General features: G+C 35.4%; 1 protein-coding gene and 1 long non-coding RNA gene across 2 annotated transcripts in view; one reads left to right on the forward strand and one right to left on the reverse strand.

Annotated features, from left to right (window-relative positions):
• Positions 1 to 18579, reverse strand: part of LOC141403528 (uncharacterized) — a 240504-nt gene that overhangs the window by 143518 nt on the left and 78407 nt on the right. The window lies entirely within an intron of this gene.
• Lmpt (four and a half LIM domains protein limpet) overlaps positions 1 to 18579 on the forward strand; it is a 437156-nt gene that overhangs the window by 131146 nt on the left and 287431 nt on the right. The window contains exon 3 of the mRNA XM_073986055.1: positions 17128 to 17213. Coding sequence (XP_073842156.1) covers positions 17128 to 17213 — 86 coding nt within the window. The remainder of the gene's footprint in view (positions 1 to 17127; positions 17214 to 18579) is intronic.

The following is an 18579-nucleotide window of genomic DNA, read 5'->3' on the forward strand; positions in this document are numbered from 1 at the left end:
ATATCTTCATACCTTAGTAATCGTTCCCAGTCGGTATACACGGGAGTAAAGATATCAAAACCGTTGCTAGTATTTAGAGGAGGGCCGCAAGGATCCATAATAGGACCACTTTTGTTCTCCATGTATGCAAATGATCTTCCTATTCAGCTAACCTATTGTAAAATCCACATGTATGCAGACGACGTGCAAATACACACAAGCGGCACTATAAACAACATCAATCAGTGTGTTCAACATCTAAATGATGACCTCGAGAGAGTATGTGAATGGGCTAAAGCCAACGGTCTATTCTTGAATCCACAAAAGTCTAAGTGTTTAATTATTCACAAAAATAAAAATTTTTCCCCGCAAACTTCTGAAATATTAGTTAATAATGAAAAGGTCGAGTTAGTTTCCTGCGCTAAAAATCTGGGTGCAATTTCAATACTACTTTAAGTTGGTCAAATCACATAAATGCAGTCGTTGGACAAACTTATGCCAAACTACGTACATTGTGGCTAACACAGTCATGCACACCAACTAGCATAAGATGTCTCTTGGCAAAAACGTTTTTGGTCCCAAGCCTGTTGTATGGTTGTGAACTCTATGCACGCTGTGATGCTGCTAGTCGACGCAAATTAAACGTAGCATTCAATAGTATAGTTCGTTATGTGTTTGGTCTAAACAAAACCCAACATGTCTCACAATTCGTCAACACCCTTTATGGATGCAGTTTCAACAATCTTCTGAATTTGTAGGCTATACTATTCCTACATAGAATCATTAATAAACAAACGCCAAAATATCTTTACAACCGACTCTGTTTTGCTAGATCAGATAGAGGCAAAGTGTTGAAATAATTGAGATTTCGGAGTTTCATGTCTGAACGACAGTTTATTATCAGGACCATACGTCTTTGGAACACTATCCCACACAATCTACAAGGCACCCGCAATGGATACACATTTAAAAAGAAGCTATTAAACTTTTTTCACATGAATAATATGTTATCATAGTATTGTTGTTTGATTTTTAAATAATTTGATATGATTTTGTCATTGTCTTTTTCAAAAATGTATTTTTCTTTATTTTGTTTTATTGGAACTTATGTTTTTTATGTTTTTTATTCAATAATCCTGTGCTATAATTCATAAGACTACAGTCTTGTTGTACAGGAGCTAATAATAAATAAATAAAAATAAATAAATACCTAAAATCGGCCGAGAATATATATGGGGGCTATATCCAAATCTGAACCGATTTCTATATAATTCGGCACATTTATTTCTAGATTAAATACCGTCGCACATTCCAAATTTGATTGAAATCGGACATACGAGTATATAGCGTGTTTCGTGCACCAAATGCCTTAAATCGGGCGAAAATATATATGGGGGCTATATCCAAATCTGAACCGATTTTTACCAAAATAAATAGCGTTCCTTTGGCCAAAAAAAACTATCTTCCCCAATTTTCATGCGAATCGGACAATAAATGCGATCTGTACTTTGTTTACAAAGATACATGGACAGAATGTCAGACGGACATTCTGTCCATCGACTCAGAAAGTGATTCTATGTATATCCCTAAAAGGAACTATGGGTCTATCTCGTTTCCTTTTGCATGTTACAAACTAATGCACAAAGACATAATACCCCTTATCACAAGGTGGTGTAGGGTATAAACATGTACTGACAAATTGGTCGCTCCTAAAGGTATGCTACAGATGTTGGCCAATATGCCATTTGATTTGACTTAAATTCCACCTGAATAAGAATTTATCAGCCTTATCATGGATTTTCACTAGTGAAAAATTTCGCAAGTGAAACAATTTTCCCTTTCACTTTTTCGCCTTATCGTGGTCCATGGGGGAGATGGAAAAAAGGCGAAAAAGAGATAAACAAAAAAGATAAAACCTTAGATAACTTTTAGTGTTGACATGCTGTAGTTTTCTGTGGGCTGTTTGGGGATTTTGGTGGGACATACACTTTTTTTGCTTTCCCACAAAAAAATTAAGCGATAACAACAAATTTGGCAACTCTACACAGTAAATCTGTGGTGGTGCTTTCATGTAATAAACAAAGACATAAATACAACAAGATAAGACATTTTGTTTGCTATCATTCTTCAGTGAATGGCTTTTGAATTTAACATAATGTTATATCACCATATGGTGATATAACATTTTTTTCTTTTATACATTTTTACGTATTTAACCGAATTTACCGATCCAATTGACATAGAATTATTCTTGAATAGATCCTTGAATTCATAAATTTCGTTTCTGATACCATTACATGAAATGTTCCTCCTTGGTTGCGATTTTGAATTAACTGCAACCTGTTAAGGGTAATGTTTCTATACAAAGTTTCGTAAACATTTTTTTGTTGCATGCATTTTGTCAAGTCTTAGTTGTATTTATGTCTTTGTAATAAACGAGTGTGTGTGCGCATTTTTTGTTTACTTTACATTCGAGCATATTCATGTGGAAATAAAAATTGAGTTTCATAGAAAAATACCTATTTTATTAATAATTAAATGCATTAAAATTGTAGCATTGTATTTAAGAAGCGTGTTTAAAGTCATTTTTGTTTTAAATATTGCAAAATATGATGTTTATACCCTCAGCCTTTAGGCTAAAGAGGGTATTTACACTTTGATACGACCAAAAATGTGCCTCATCGAAATAATGGTTTTAGACCCCAAGTATGTTTGTACGATATCCGTTTCAGACAATTTTGAGTAGATCTAGCAATGTCCGTCCGTCTGTCTGTCTGTCTGTCTGTCTGTCTGTCTGGCAGGCTGGTGCGCACGATAACTCTCGAACGGATTAATCGATTCGGTTCAAATTTTGGGTATCGAAATATTTTGTCCAGATTCGATTTAAGTTCGAAGATGGGCCATATAGGTCCACTCCTTCAGGTACCTCCCCCACAAAAGTTCGAAAATGTTCGGAAAATTTGTGCGCACGATAACTCTCGAAGGGAATAACCGATTTGGTCCATACTTTGCACATCGTGTAATTTCTACCAAACTTAGATGAGGTTCCAATATGGACTCAATTGGTCTACTCTTTCAGGTACCTTCCACACAAAATTTCGGAAAAGTTCAGTTTAGGACCTGGTCTCGAATCGCTCTGATTTTTGTTTACGCAAGTTGTGTTCGCTGTCCTCTATACGACGCTGTAAGTTTCATTAGGGGCAAATCCATACTTCCTGAGAAAATAGCCTGAAAGTCACAAAAACCCTATAACACCGTGTGTAGTGGTTGGAACGCAAGATAACTCTCGAACGGATCTGCCGATTCCGTCCAAAATTTGGCTTTCGTAATATTTTGTCCAAACTTAGTTCAAGTTCAAAGATGGATTATATCGGTCCACTCCTTCCGGTACCTCACCCACAAAAGTTCGAAAATGTTCGGAAAATTTGTGCGTACGATAACTTTTGAAGGGAGCAACCGATTTGGTCCATACTTTGCACATTATGAAATGTCTACCAGAATTATATAAGGTTCCAATATGGACTCAATCGGTAAACTCCTTCGAGTACTTCCCACACAAAATTTCGGAAAAGTTCAGTTTAGGACCTGCTCTTGAATCGCCTTGGTTTTTGTTGTAACATCTTGTATTCACTGTCCCCTATACGAAGGTACAAGCTTCCTCAGGGGCAAGTCCATACTTCCTGAGAAAATAGCCTGAAAGGTACAAAAAAGCCCTATGACACCGTGTGTAGTGGTTGGAGCGCAAGATAACTCTCGACCGAATCTGCCGATTCAGTCCAAAATGTGACCTTCATAATATTTTGTGCAAACTTAGTTTAAGTTTGAAAATAAGCCCTACCGGTCCACTCCTTCAGGTACCTCCCCCACAAAAGTTCAAAAATGTTCGGAAAAATTTTTCGCACTATAACTCTTGATGGGAGTGACCGATTTGATCCATACTTTACACATTCTCATAATATCTACCAGATATAGATCAGGTTTGAATATGGAATATATTTGTCCAATCCATACCGTACCTCCCACACAAAATTTTGGATAAGTTCACTTTAAGACCTGGTACTGAATCACTTTGATTTTTGTTGAAGCAACTTACATTCGCTGCCTTAATTGCGATGGTAAAAGTTGTTTCAGGGGCAAGTCCATACTTCTTGAGAAAACAGCCCGAAGGGTTGTAAAAACCCCCCATGATCTATGTCGGTCCATTCCTTTAAGTACCTTTTCCGCAAAATTTTTGAACTTTAATCCTAATCAACATTTTTGTCGGTTCATACAACCAAAATTTTGAAACCCCCTAAAAAGTGTTTCAATTTTCACAGGCTGAGGGTATATCTCTGTCGGCAAAGCCGACTGATACTTTTTTACTTGTTTTATTAATATTTTTGCCCAATTCCCCATCAATTTATTTGCGAATTTTTTCACAAACATTTTTCGCTCTCCCTTTCGATTGTGATAGCTATTTTTCACACTTGGCGGATTTTTTCCCTTCCGATCTTCTTCATGATAAGCCGAAGGGGGAAAGGGAAAAAATTCACGGGGAATTGCCGTTCATGATAAGGCTGTATGTCTCAAATTACAAGGACAACGATATTCAAAAATAACATTAAAAATTATTTATGAAATCACACTAATTTCTGTTAGTGTAATTATTGTTCTCTTTTACACAATCTATAATGTGAAATAAATCGTACCATTTTAAGGCACAAATTGCAGCATTTCGTTGTTTTTTGTTTTTGGCAATTAAACATACAGCAACTGAAAACAGATAAAAGGAAGCCATTCATTCAAAAATATGCATTTGTTCCAGTATGAGTTTTAGATATAATATTTTCTTTCTTTTATTTTACCCAGCATGCAGTATTTTCTTGGTTAGAAGAAGTGGGCCAAACTTATGCCAAAGAATAACAACACCAACAACAACACAATCCCGAATTGCATCTCTACTGTATTTGGCATTAAGCCAACAATTTTCGACAGAGGCCGAACTTGTTCTACATTTATTAGATGGAAAAAAAATGTTTGAATATTTCACAGCTAACCAAAATTTATATACATACGTATATACAGTTTGTCGGGGAAATCTTTTCAGAGGAAAATTATACATGATATGTGTTTATTTCAGCTAAAGTCCATACTTTATTGCTTCAAATATTGGAAGAACAAAATGTGTAACAGAAGAAGTTTTTCCAATCCGAGAGAGACATCTCCAAAATATGGTTTATGAATGCTTCATCTGCATCTCCTGGCGATTGCTGTTTTGTTTCGGGGTCATACGAATACATCCATGACTCGTCAGCTGGGACGATCTTATAAACATCCTTTGAAGTACCTACATCGTATTTGTATCGTATCTTTTTTGCGAACAGATGCTCATGCAATATCAAACACATTTTAAACATCTCATCTACCGTTGTTTCCCAAAGGAAAGACCCTCTCAGAGAGGCTAATGCAAAAAATTCACCAAATTCTTTCACGTTTATTTTGAGAGAGAATTAATAATATATTAGCAATCTGTTACAATAATTTCAAAAAGGTTTTGCAACCATTAATATTTTCCTAGCACAACTTCATTCCGAAATTATTATTCAATGTATTGTTCAACAAATTCCAAAAATATTTTCATTTTTTCATTCATAATTTTGTTTTATAGTTTATGATTTAAAATAAGCAAATTTTTAGTCATCTACCTTTACAATGTTCCTTGAGGGACACATAGGTTTTCATAGTTCGATTACTGGTTACTCTTGAAAAAACCGATGAATAATTTCGATCGAGTCCCATTATACCTTAATCACGACCAAATGCTCGATCGAATCGAATTCCATAATTAGGCCCCAGTGGCCCCAGTTAAGGCACGGAATCAATGTTCTCTGGCACGACGGACGTCACGGCCGTGTGTACATATACAGTTTGTCGAGGAAATCATTTTAGAAGAAAAAATAAAATTTGTGTGTAATTAATGAATTGCGCCAACAAATTCTATAAAAAATGTCTGACATTTAAAAAAAATAAATTACATAACTTGTTTAACACCGGATTGTCTCTTAACAAGTAAAAAAGCGTTAAGTTCGGCCGGGCCGAACTTTTCATACCCTCCACCATAAAACATTCTAAACTAAAACGGAATTTTGATTTTTCAAAATAGTCTGGCTTAATCCCTTTTGTTGTTTTAATATTTAAAACAACAAGTTTATTAGTGGAGAAGGTTTGGCATTGTTCGCCAAGGGGTAAGGCAAGGAAGACTAGTTTCGATCCACGCCACTGGATCTCATCAGTTCCCTTTGTTTCTTGTTTGTGGATATTCTCCACCGAAGTTATTTTTCAATAACTTATTCAACAAGGAACTTTTTGTACCCAAACATCAATCGTCAGCTCGAAGTATAAACGTAAACAAAGAAAACCCTTCAATGAGAAGTTTTTCTTTGGTAACCTAACACAACTCCGACGAAAGTGTTTACGAAACAAAGCAAACCTTCTTCCACTCGTATGTGTCGTTGATTTTTCAACAAATGCACATACCCAAATGCTGTTTGGTAGCTTATATACCAACAACACACAAAACCGTGCCAGTGTTTCTCAAATAGAACATTGGTGGCGTTTATTTAATTGGGATAGCTGTTACAATTTTGATTTTTCAAAATAGTCTGGCTTAATCCCTTTTGTTGTTTTAATATTTAAAACAACAAGTTTATTAGTGGAGAAGGTTTGGCATTGTTCGCCAAGGGGTAAGGCAAGGAAGACTAGTTTCGATCCACGCCACTGGATCTCATCAGTTCCCTTTGTTTCTTGTTTGAAAAATCAAAATTGTAACAGCTATCCCAATTAAATAAACGCCACCAATGTTCTATAAAACGGAATAATTATTTTCTATTCTGTCCACAATTTGAGGCGGAGATATTCTGTGACCACTGATACCAGAATAAGGTAAAGTAAGGTACAATAGAAATGTCTTTAATCGGTTGGCAACCTTATATCGGAATAAATCAAAGTGTGGACCTATGTCGATAATTGTTGGTGGAGAAGTTTTGTGACCACTGTGAACCTCAAATGTCGAATTGCAAATACTTCGGTCAAAAATTGTAGCTAAAATCCTCAAAATACCGAAAATTGGGAGGTTATATGGGGGCTATAACAAAACGTGGACCTATGTTGACAATTTTTGGAAGAAATGTTTTGTGACCAATGGGAACCATAAATGTTAAATTACAGGTAATTTGATCAAAAATGTAGCTAAAACCCTAAAAATACCGAAAATCGGGAGGTACCGTTATATGGGGCATCTATGTTGACAATTTTTAGTGGAGAAGTTTGTGACCGCTGGGAATTTCAAACGGCAAATAACAGGTAGTTCGGTTAAAAAATTTAGCTATAATCCTCAAAATACCGAAAATCGGGAGGTACCGATATATAGGGGCTGTACCAAAACATGGACCTATGTTGACTGTTTTTGATGGAGATGTTTTGTGACCACTGGGAATCCCAAACGTGAAATTACAAAAAATGTAGCTAAAATCCCCAAAATACCGAAAATCAGGAGGTACCCTTATATGGGGGCTATACCAGAACGTTGGCCGATATAGCCCATCTTCGAACTTGACCTGCCTATGGAAAAAATACACTCGGGTGCAAAAATATAGCGCTCTAGCTTAATTATTGCGAATGTTAGAGTGATTCCAACAGACGGACATAGCTAGATCGTCTTAGAATTTTATACTGATCAAGAATATATATACTTTATATAGCCCCCATAGAAGGGTACCTTCCGGTTGTGGGTATTTTGAAGATTTCAGTGTTATTTATCAAATCGAAACGAATGAAATTTGGTACTTTGGTCTTCGATGCGGTAGAAAAGAATTATCAGCATAATTTTTCGTTTTCATATATCCCCCATAGAAGGGTATATCTCGATTTTCGGTATTTCGAAGACTGTGACCTAAAAACCAACCGAAATGGCTAAAATTTTCGATATTTTGAAGGTCTTAGCGTAATCAACAAACCAAAATGGCTGAAATTTTGTATTTAGTCTTCAAAGGACGTGGCGTCAATATCCCACTAAAATTGCTAAAATTTAGTATTGAGTCTTCGTTGAGGGTGTACAACTTTCCACCAGAAATATGTCGGCTTAGGTCCACTTCTTAATATAGCTCCCATAGAACGGTACCTCCAAATTTTCTGGATTTCGAAAGTTTGAGCCACATTAATCAACCGAAATGACTTAAATGTTTTTAGATTTTAGTCCAGCCCCCATAAACCGGTTTTACCCAATTTTATGTATTTCGATGTGTTTTTTTTTTGCAAATTTTCGAACCGAGATTGATGTAATTTGGTATTGCGTCTTGTCAGAGGATACAAAACCTCAACTCGAACAATTTTAAATATTGGTCCTTGTTTTAGAAAGAACCCATGTGAGATCTTTTAAAGGGTTTTGTTACGTTTTCCTACTGAAGTGGATTCAACTTGGTATTTTGGACTCTCTATGGGTAGAAAACCTCAACGCAGAAAATTATCAATGTAAAGTGATTTTCATCAGTTAAGATATTCTACTCTTCCAAAGAATAAACCTGAATGTGGAGGAAGAACTTAGTACGTTCGGAAACGAGGAAAATAATTGTTATTATTTGCTTCAAATCAATTCGTGACAGAGGGCATAAAAAGTTCGGCCCGCCATTTTAATGAACGATATATCTGCACTCTAAATTTTATTAAATCAAAAACTGAAATGCGAAGAAAGTTCCTGACCAATTTCCGTGTCTTTTCCGTATGACCCGCCACTCCGCCTATAAATTACGTATGACTAATATCAGTTTTAAATTTTTTACTCACTTTTAAACTATTGAAGATTTTTGGAAGGGATTTGGTTTAGTTGAATAATTTTAATAATTTTCCAGACATTCATTGGATCGGTGAGTACTTTTAGGACATTACTTCTAATGATAAAATTCCCCGAAATTCATCTCTGAGGGAAACTTGTTGTTTCCCCTAATACACGTTTGTATTTTAACTGGGTAATCAAGAAATTATGTGTTTTCTAAAAACAGACATTTTATGCTCCACTGTAAATGTGCTTTAAGAACATATAAAGGCTTACAAAAATTTACGTCAAGTACAATTGTAATGAGTTAAAAAGAATACTTCACACATATGAATACATTTCATTTGCAACGAATAAGAATATAACAAAACAACATTTCTTATAGAGCGTCCTTAACATTCTTGTGCAGTTTCAAAAGTAGAACAACAATGCCGTGTTACGCTCCACTCAATGTTAAAAATCCTTAAAAAAGGCTATTTCGCACTTGTCTCACACTTATTCGCGCCAGCTTTGTCTACACAATGTACAGGAGACTAGATGCCTGGTGTGAGTTGGTATGTGTGCTTGTTTTGTGGCCTAAAAAGCCTTTAAAAAAATTTGTTATTTAATGCATTCCTTTATTTTCCCCTTTGCCACTAAAGGCATTATGTCTGCTAAAAATAAAGATGTTAGGGTAGACGGCTGCTGCACTGACATTTCAATTCAATTTCACTATCTCCTAAATGACTTTCTGGTGTAGGCCACCCCACCAAATTGACAACACACACAATTCCGTTTATACAAAGTTCACGCTAAAAATCGATGACCTACATCCAATTAAAGCGCTGATGGGTGACATTAGATGAAGTGATGTTGGTTGGCTTCGTTAAAAAAGCGAACGGATAGAATCCTTGCCCTTTTAAAAATTGCAACACACTCAAGAAATGCACTTAATATGAATGGTTTTTGTATTTCCGCGTTGGTCGGAATTTTTAGCAAGAAAAGGAAGTACTTCATCAAAGACTGTTAACATTGACGTTTTGAAAAGAAAGGGTTTCTTTGATAGTGAAATAGGTTTTTTTTGCGAATTACATGACACTGTGAAAATAGAGACAATTGTGTAAAACATAACTTTGTTTTTGAGTGATAGGGAAATTTCGTATTTCTGGTGTTTTTTTTTAAATTTTTCCTTCAAGTTTACGCATTGTAAAAAAGTCTTCTACTAAGCGCTACTGAGCGGCTTTTACGACAAATCGTAAAGATTTGGCGAAGAAAAAGCAAATCATTTTTGAAACAAAGAAACAATCATTCAACAGATTTATTTACTTGCATCCTAAAAGTATGCTACACAATTTAACTATTTTGCTTTTAGTAAATTTCTATATTAGTTTGCACCACCTCCAAATATTCGGTTAAATCATTTGTGCTGTAATGCACACATGGAATTTCGACTGGGCCGAATCTAACACCTTGTTTATGTGTTTTGGACTTTACCATGACAATTCGTATTTCATGCTTGGCATTATTTAATTCGCCTTAGTATTGATAACACACAAATTTTCATTCTTGAAGCATTCATGATTTTAGCTACTCTCATCGGAACCAGGGCTTTGGAGTCGAGCCATTTTTCCTTCGACTCCGACTCCAGGCCAGTTTCTTTCACGACTCCGACTCCGGAGTCGACTCCGAGGGTAATTTCCTATACCACTAAACATTAATAAAATATGCTAAATTTTTCAACTTTTCCTATACTAGGACCCTATATGCTTATCTGTTGTTTTCTCTAAGGCATTTTGTAATGCAATGCGATGTAAAATTGATGTTCCGTATTGAATCTGCTGTATCTTATATCGAAAAGAAACAACAGAAAGAATTTACAAAGTTTCAGTAGATTTTGCCGAAATATATGTACGAGTATACCCTCAGATTATCAATTTAAAACAAAAACAAGTAGAACTGACGAGTCTGATTAAATTTTTTTGGACGGACGGGTCACATAGCTTTTTTGTTTTATTTTGTCGAAATATGTAGATTGGTATGCCAAAAGGGGGGTCTACATTAATTTGTTACTTACAGATTTTGCGAAAGCCAACATTTTTTGCTGACTCATTTTAAAGTACATGTAGAATAGAATATGTCGATCGGATAAAAATTAGCTGAGATATGAGCGTTAGAAAGAGAAAATTCATTGTAGGGTGTCCAAAAACGAAACCGGTTACCCGGTTTTGAGTTACAAAACCGAAACCGGTTTTCGCCAAAAACGTCATTTTCGGTTAACCGGCAAAACCGGTTATTTGTGTCGGTTAACCGGTTTTAAAAAAATAGTGATATTTTTAATAGTTCACTACAATTGTTTCTTTGAAAGTAAACTAAACTGTTAACCTTTAAATTTGAAATATATTTTGTTTAAAGTTGTGCCAATCTAGTTCACTACGCAGTACCAATATACGTAATATCACACGGCAGTCTGTATGACGTTATTCACACGTTTTGGAACTAGTACAGTGAACTAGGAACTAGAGCTGTAGTAGCTACAATTTAAAACCAATGTTTAGTCCAATATAGTAATTATTAAATAGAATGTTCACTATGATCAGCCTCACTAGGGGGAGTCTGTGCATAATTAACACAATCTTTAGACCAGGGGTGCTCAGAATAGTTCGTGTATTAGTAGTGGTAAGACACTCTCCCCATTACTAAGCAATGGTAAATGAGAAATAAAGAGAGAATACGTGTGGTATAACGTCGTCGTTTATAACGTCATATCGCTTATAACGACGAAATCCAAAAGTCCCGAATTTCTGTCCTTTATATACCACACAAATAAATAATAATTACAGTCGAAATCGCTTATAACGTCGTCGCTTATAACGTCATCGCTTATAGCGTCATATCGGTTGTAACGTCGGATTTTTGTGAAATATTTGAATTTTGCTATCGGTTATAACCTCGAACCATACCACTATAGGTCAAACGGGCCATTTTATTGGCCAAAAGTCTTAAAGTTATAACAAGTATTCGGTTTAAGTTAATATAGCGTTTTTAGATTCAGGGAGAAAAATGGAACAACGTGGGCCAACAAAATTAACCCTTTATGGACCAAATACACAACTGGTACCTTAACCCTTTGGGGGCAAAAACTGGAAGGTCTGTTATTTGTCTACAGAATTGAAGGCTTCGACATCCCATAAGTTCAGAAGCTTTTTTGGAGTGTTTCGTTTGAGTTTTAATGTGAATATGCCTTAAAATTATTACCTTGAAAATCCCACAGTATGATGTGACATATTATTACTATAACTGTATATATGTATTTATAAAAGATTTGTAAATAATTTGACTTTAGAACACAGTAGAATGCTGTAGACTCCAATTTGGCTAACATTATTTGGTAAGAGGTTTAACCCTGACTTCAAAAAAATCAATATTATGGAAAATATGGTAACCTAAAAAAAGTTGTATAATTCTTGTCGAGCAAATTTACGCAAAATCACATAAAATTTTCTGAATTCGGCACGAGTTAATGAACCAATTTCAATTTTTACTTTCATTGCCGAACGTTGCCGAGACTTTAAAAGCGTACATAACCCCAAAATGTTCTACTTTCTTCGAAAATTCAAAGTTAACACCCATTTAATAACTATTTATACACATAAATGATGATAGGAGCGCATTTTTGATAAATATATATCGAATACTTTCTAACCAAATCGTTACTTACGCTAATATTGTGATTTTGTTTCACCCTGAACGTATACAAGTAAACATATTTCGTTAACAAGTTTTTAAAGATATTTGGATAATACATATTTGGCAGCAAAAACAAAATTTATTTTTATTATATTTGAAGTGTTTTTTACAAGAAAGTAACACAAAATAAGTGAAAATACAATGTGCGAAATCTGACTTTTGGCCAGTAAAATGGGCTGTTTGACCTATAGTGCATACCAGGAAGAAAAATTTTTCTCAATATTTGTATTTGTTTTTTTTTTTTGCACAACATGTTCGAGGATGAGGTCAGACAACTGAATTACGACTGTCACGTAGGTGGTCTCAAGTCAATAAAGCTTGATTTTTTTTACCACCCAATGCTACATCTGTTTTACAACCCATAGACCAATGAGTAATAACATCATAAACATCGCATTACCGGGATCGACAGACACCCACTATCCTGGCAAGAATAGAAAAGTACGAAATTAAATGTGTTGAATGCAGTGTTATTATTAGATAAACCCTGGAAAAGCTTAGCGTCTTCTGTCATTGCTAAATGTTTTCATTATGCGGGATTAATGATCCTTTTTAAAAATTCTAAAGGCATTTGTCTCCATTCTCATTTCTCCCAACACGTAGAAGATATTGATGAATTCGTTGCCATCAATGTCATGTATAACGACGACATAATATTTGAAGTTTTAGATCAAGGAAATTCTAGCGAAGAAATTGAGGATACTGCGGAACCAGAATTTCAATTACCGCCAGTGTCAGAGGCATGCCTAGCAGTATAAACTCTTTAATAATGTATTTACTCAGAAGATGTTAAAACAAAGAATGTGTTTTGGAAACCCTTTCAAACCCAAGATCTGAGTAAATTTAAACTTTTGCGTTAAAAAAAGCCAAAACTAAAATAGGCTATTTTAAATAAAACCAAATCCTATATTAACGTAATTTGTCTACTGAAGAATGAATTTATTGTCCTTATTTTGTACTATTTTGTTTTTAAGTATTTATAGATATTTATATATATATAATGTAAAAGTACATAAATTGTATTGAGTTTATATAGTATTTACTTTATAAAACAACGTATTTATGCCCAAGAGTCACTATACATAATATAATTTGACCTCTTTTATTAATATCGTTTATAACGACTATCGCTTATAGCGTCCGATTTTGGTCGGTCCCTTGACCGACGTTATAAGCGATTTCGACTGTATATAATAACGAAGTCGTTATATTTAATTTACCCCTTGTCGCACATTTTTAATCAACTATTTATAAATTATGAGCAATTTTGCACCTATTTAACAAAACCGGTTTAAACCGGTTAACCGGTTTTGGCAAATGCCGAAAACCGAAAACCGGTTTTTGAAAAAATTGAAAATTTCGGTTAACCGAAAACCGTTTTGTTTGGAAAAACCGGTTTTTTGGACACCCTAATTCATTGTGATTTGTATGTAACACCGAAGTTTGAAACACGGGTTTCTCAAAATGGCATTTTGGGATTATTATATGTATAAAAAATTGTACTTAAGCAAGAGACCTTTTAAAAAAAAATTTACGGATTTATAGCGAATAAACTATCAACTTTTTTAGGTAAAATCGAAATTTTGACTTCTACAGTTCACAAGTTTTTTAAAAATGGATATTTTTTAATCCGTTTCGCTTAAGTACAAGATTATTATGCTCTTAATGATCCCACAAAAACATATGCTGATCGGTTTACTCGGTTTCGAGCTACAGTGGTCACCGCAAACTGCTTTAGTAAAAACAATATTTCGTAGGCGACCATTTGTCAGAAAACTGTGCAATATTTTTCAACAAAAAAAAAATCCGAAAGTAGCTCAAGGTGTTATCAATCAGATGAAAACAATATCTTTTGGAAAAAATTGGTAGATTTCTTGTAAAAATTCATAAACAAATTAATTTTTCGTGCACGATAAGTGACCATAACCCCTTAATTGTGGACAAAATAAACTTATAATACTTTTTCCACATTATATTGTGAAGTATAAATATGTGGGATCTAAAACTAGTATTCCAGAGTGTATATAATTTTTGTCATAAATGTGATGGTATATTAAGAAATCGATTCATATTGAAAGATGCAATTATAATTCTATTGTCAAGGAACATTACTAAAAATAATAAATCCTTTGCTTACAAGTTTACTCATAGATTTCCTATAAAATGAATAAACGATTTATTAAAATTTTATTAAAGTTCATCTCTCTATCATAAAACAAGTAAAAAAGTGTCAGTCGGCTTTGCCGACAGATATATACCCTCAGCCAATGTAAAGCGAAATGTATTTAAGGTCCCTTCAGAATTTTGTGGCCCTTTTTGGGCATTTGAACTTGCCGACAAAAATGTGGATTAGGAATTAACTGCACTAATACACAAATGTTGAACTTTTGTAGGGCAGGTACCCTTAGGGAGGATCGATATGGGCCATTTTAGAAGTTAAGCTAAATTTTGATAAAATATTAGGAGATCCAAAGTTTGGATCAAATTGGTTGCCCCATTCAAGTGATACCGTCCTAGCATTTTAGTGACATTTTTTAAACATTGGGGAGAAGTACCGAAAGTTGTGGACCTGTATTGCCCATGAAACTAAGTTTGGATATAATATGCCGAAGACCAAATGTTATACCAAATCGGTTGAACAGTTCGAGAGTTATCGTGCTCTCCGACCGCCACATATGGTGACATAGGGGTTTTTTACAACTTTCGGGCTGTTTTCCCAAGAAATATGGACTTGCCCCTGAAAAAACTTTTACCGTCGTAATGGAGGTAGCGAATGCAAATCGCTTCAACAAAAATCAAAGTGACTCGAGAGCAGGTCTTCAAGTGAACTTATCCGAAATTTTGTGTGAGAGGTACCAGAAGGAGTAGACAAATATAGTCCATATTCGAACCTGATCTATATTTGGTAGATATATTAGGATGTGCAAAGTATATATTACATCGGTCACTCCCTTTAAGAGTTACGTGCGTAAAACTTTTCCGAACATTTTTTAAGTTTTGTGGGGGAGGTACCTGAAAGAGTGGACCGATATAGCCCATCTTCGAATTTAAACTATGTTTTGATAAAATATTACGAACACCAAATTTTGGACCGAATCGACAGATCCGTTCGAGATTTATCTCGAGCTCCAACCACTACACAAGGTGTCATATGGGCTTTTTGCAACCTTCCGGCCATTTTCTCAGGAAGTATGGACCTTCCCCTAATGAAACTTGTACCGTCGTATGGGGGGAAGTGAATACAAGTTGTTGCAACAAAAATCAAAGCGATTCGAGAGCAAGTCCTAAACTGAACTTATCCGAAATTTGTGTGGGAGGTACCCGAAGGAGTGGGCCGATTGAGTCCATATTGGAACCACATTTAAATCTGGTAGAAATTTCATAATGTGCAAAGTATGGACCAAATCGGTTACTCCCTTCAAGAGTTATCGTACGCACAAATTTTCCGAACATTTTCGAACTTTTGTGGGGGAGGTACCGGAAGGAGTGGACCGATATAATCCATCTTTGAACTTGAACTAAGTTTGGACAAAATATTACGAAAGCCAAATTTTGGACCGAATCGGCAGATCCGTTCGAGAGTTATCTTGCGCTCCAACCACTACACACGGTGTCATAGGGGTTTTTGTAACTTTCAGGCTATATTCTCAGGAAGTATGGACTTGCACCTAATGAAACTTACAGCGTCGTATAGAGGACAGCGAATACAACTTGCGTAAACAAAAATCAAAGCGATTCGAGACCAGGTCCTAAACTGAACTTTTCCGAAATTTTGTGTGGGAGGTACCCGAAGGAGTGGACCGATTGAGTCCATATTGGAACCTCATCTAAGTTTAATAGAAATTACACGATGTGCAAAGTATGGACCAAATCGGTTATTCCCTACAAGAGTTATCGTGCGCACAAGTTTTGCGACAATTTTTGAACATTTGTGGGGGAGGTACCTGAAGGAGTGGACCTATATGGCCCATCTTCGAACTTAAATCGAATCTGGACAAAATATTTCGATACCCAAAATTTGAACCGAATCGATTGATCCGTTCGAGAGTTATCGTGCGCACCAGCCAGCCAGACAGACAGACGGACAGACAGACAGACAGACGGACGGACATTGCTAGATCTACTCAAAATTGTCTGAAACGGATATCGTACAAACATACATGGGGTCTAAAACCATTATTTCGATGAGGCACATTTTTGGTCGTATCAAAGTGTAAATACCCTCTTTAGCCTAAAGGCTGAGGGTATAAAAATAAAAACTCTTTTGATAAACGTAGAAAAAACATTTTGCCCGGAGTCGGAGTCGAGATTTTTTTCGCGACTCCAGACTCCAACTCCGACTCCAAAGCCCTGATCGAAACTAAAAATACTTTACAACAAAACTATTCCTAAATAGTTTTTAAGTCCTTCCCTTCTTTTGAAACATAACATACATCGGCTATGTATGTATGTATGTTCAACAGTTTACAATATATGTACATATTTTAACACAAATTGGCCTCAATTAAATAAGGAAACGCTAATTATTTACAAGCATTAAGTGCACTCACTTATGTATTCATGTGAGTTATGTGGTTTCTAATTTTTTTCTTTTGCTTTTAATTTCATTCTAGGGTGTAATTATCCGTGAAGTCGAGGATGGTGTGCGCTGTGAACAATGCAAAACAAATTGCCCAGGATTTGCTGCCCATGATTGGAGGTAAGTGATACCCTACACACTCTTAGCATTTCAAACAACGGCAACAAATATTGAAATAGGCTGACAATTACTTTTTCAAGGTTCAAAGCAGATTTTTCGTAAAGACGAAAAATAAAATATTAATAGCAATAATATTTATGTCAACATAAATGTGTATATTTGAACGTGATAATAAAATCATTATTTCTACTTCAGGGGAATGAGTAATTCGCGATATTGAAATAATATTTTCAATTTCAACAGCCATCGCTAACTCAATTGAATATCTTCCTGCGGATGCAGTGACAACCATAACAAACTCATTTATAAATGGAATACTGCTGGCTGGCTATATTGAATTAGTTCTGTGTTGACATGCACTTGCATATGTTCGATATATGCCGGTAATGTAATCGGCAAGAGTGGTGGAATATGTGAATATAAAAAACGCCACAAATATCAACTATTAAATCTGAAAATTAAGGTTTAAACATGGGTATTGGAGGTAAAACATAAATCAAGTAGGTACATAAAATAAGTTAACAAGTAAAAAAGTATCAGTCGGCTTTGCCCTCAGCCTATGTGAATTGAAACTTTCATCTACGGCAGCCAAGATCACCCATATACGTTAATGTGACTACAACAGCAACATTCGTACTCTTTATTCTCATCTGTCGTGGTTTAGCAACGGAAAGACTTTCTCAGAGAGACTAATGCACAAAATATTTTAAGCACCACCGATCTACGGACAGATCGAATGTATTTTGGGCCTCTTCAGAATTTTGTGGCCCTTTTTGGACATTTGAACTTGCCGACAAAAATGTGGATTAGGATTTAAGTTCAAAAGTATTGCGGAGGAGGTACTTGAAGGAATGGACCGACATAGTCCATTATGGGAGTGGATCTTATTTTGGGAGTCATATCGTTTTGATAGATATCGCGACCACTTGTCATTTCAGTAGGTCATCGTATAAATTTTGGACCAGTATGCCAGGAAGCATGGACTTGTACACTGAAAACATAACATCGCTGTAAACAGGACCAAAACGAACAGTATTGGTGTACATTTCAAAAGGATTGTTGAACTTTTGTGGGGGAGGTACCCTAAGGAACAAAAAAATATTTGGTGGTCCAAAGTTTGGACCATATTGGTGGTCCCGTTCAAGAGATGTCGTCCATACTATTTTAGTGACATTTCTTAAATATTGGGGGAAAGTAGCGGAAGTTGTGGACCGGTATTGCCCATCTTCAAACTGAAACTAAGTTTGGACAAAATATGACGAACGCCAAATTTTGTACCAAATCGGTTGATCAGTTCGAGTTATCGTGTTCTCCATCCACTATATATGGTGCCATAGAGGTGTTTTACACCTTTCGGGATTTTTTC

Source organism: Musca autumnalis, unplaced genomic scaffold, assembly GCF_047663935.1.
Source record: "Musca autumnalis isolate F117 unplaced genomic scaffold, ASM4766393v1 scaffold_4, whole genome shotgun sequence".
Classification (NCBI taxonomy): Eukaryota; Metazoa; Arthropoda; class Insecta; order Diptera; family Muscidae; genus Musca; species Musca autumnalis.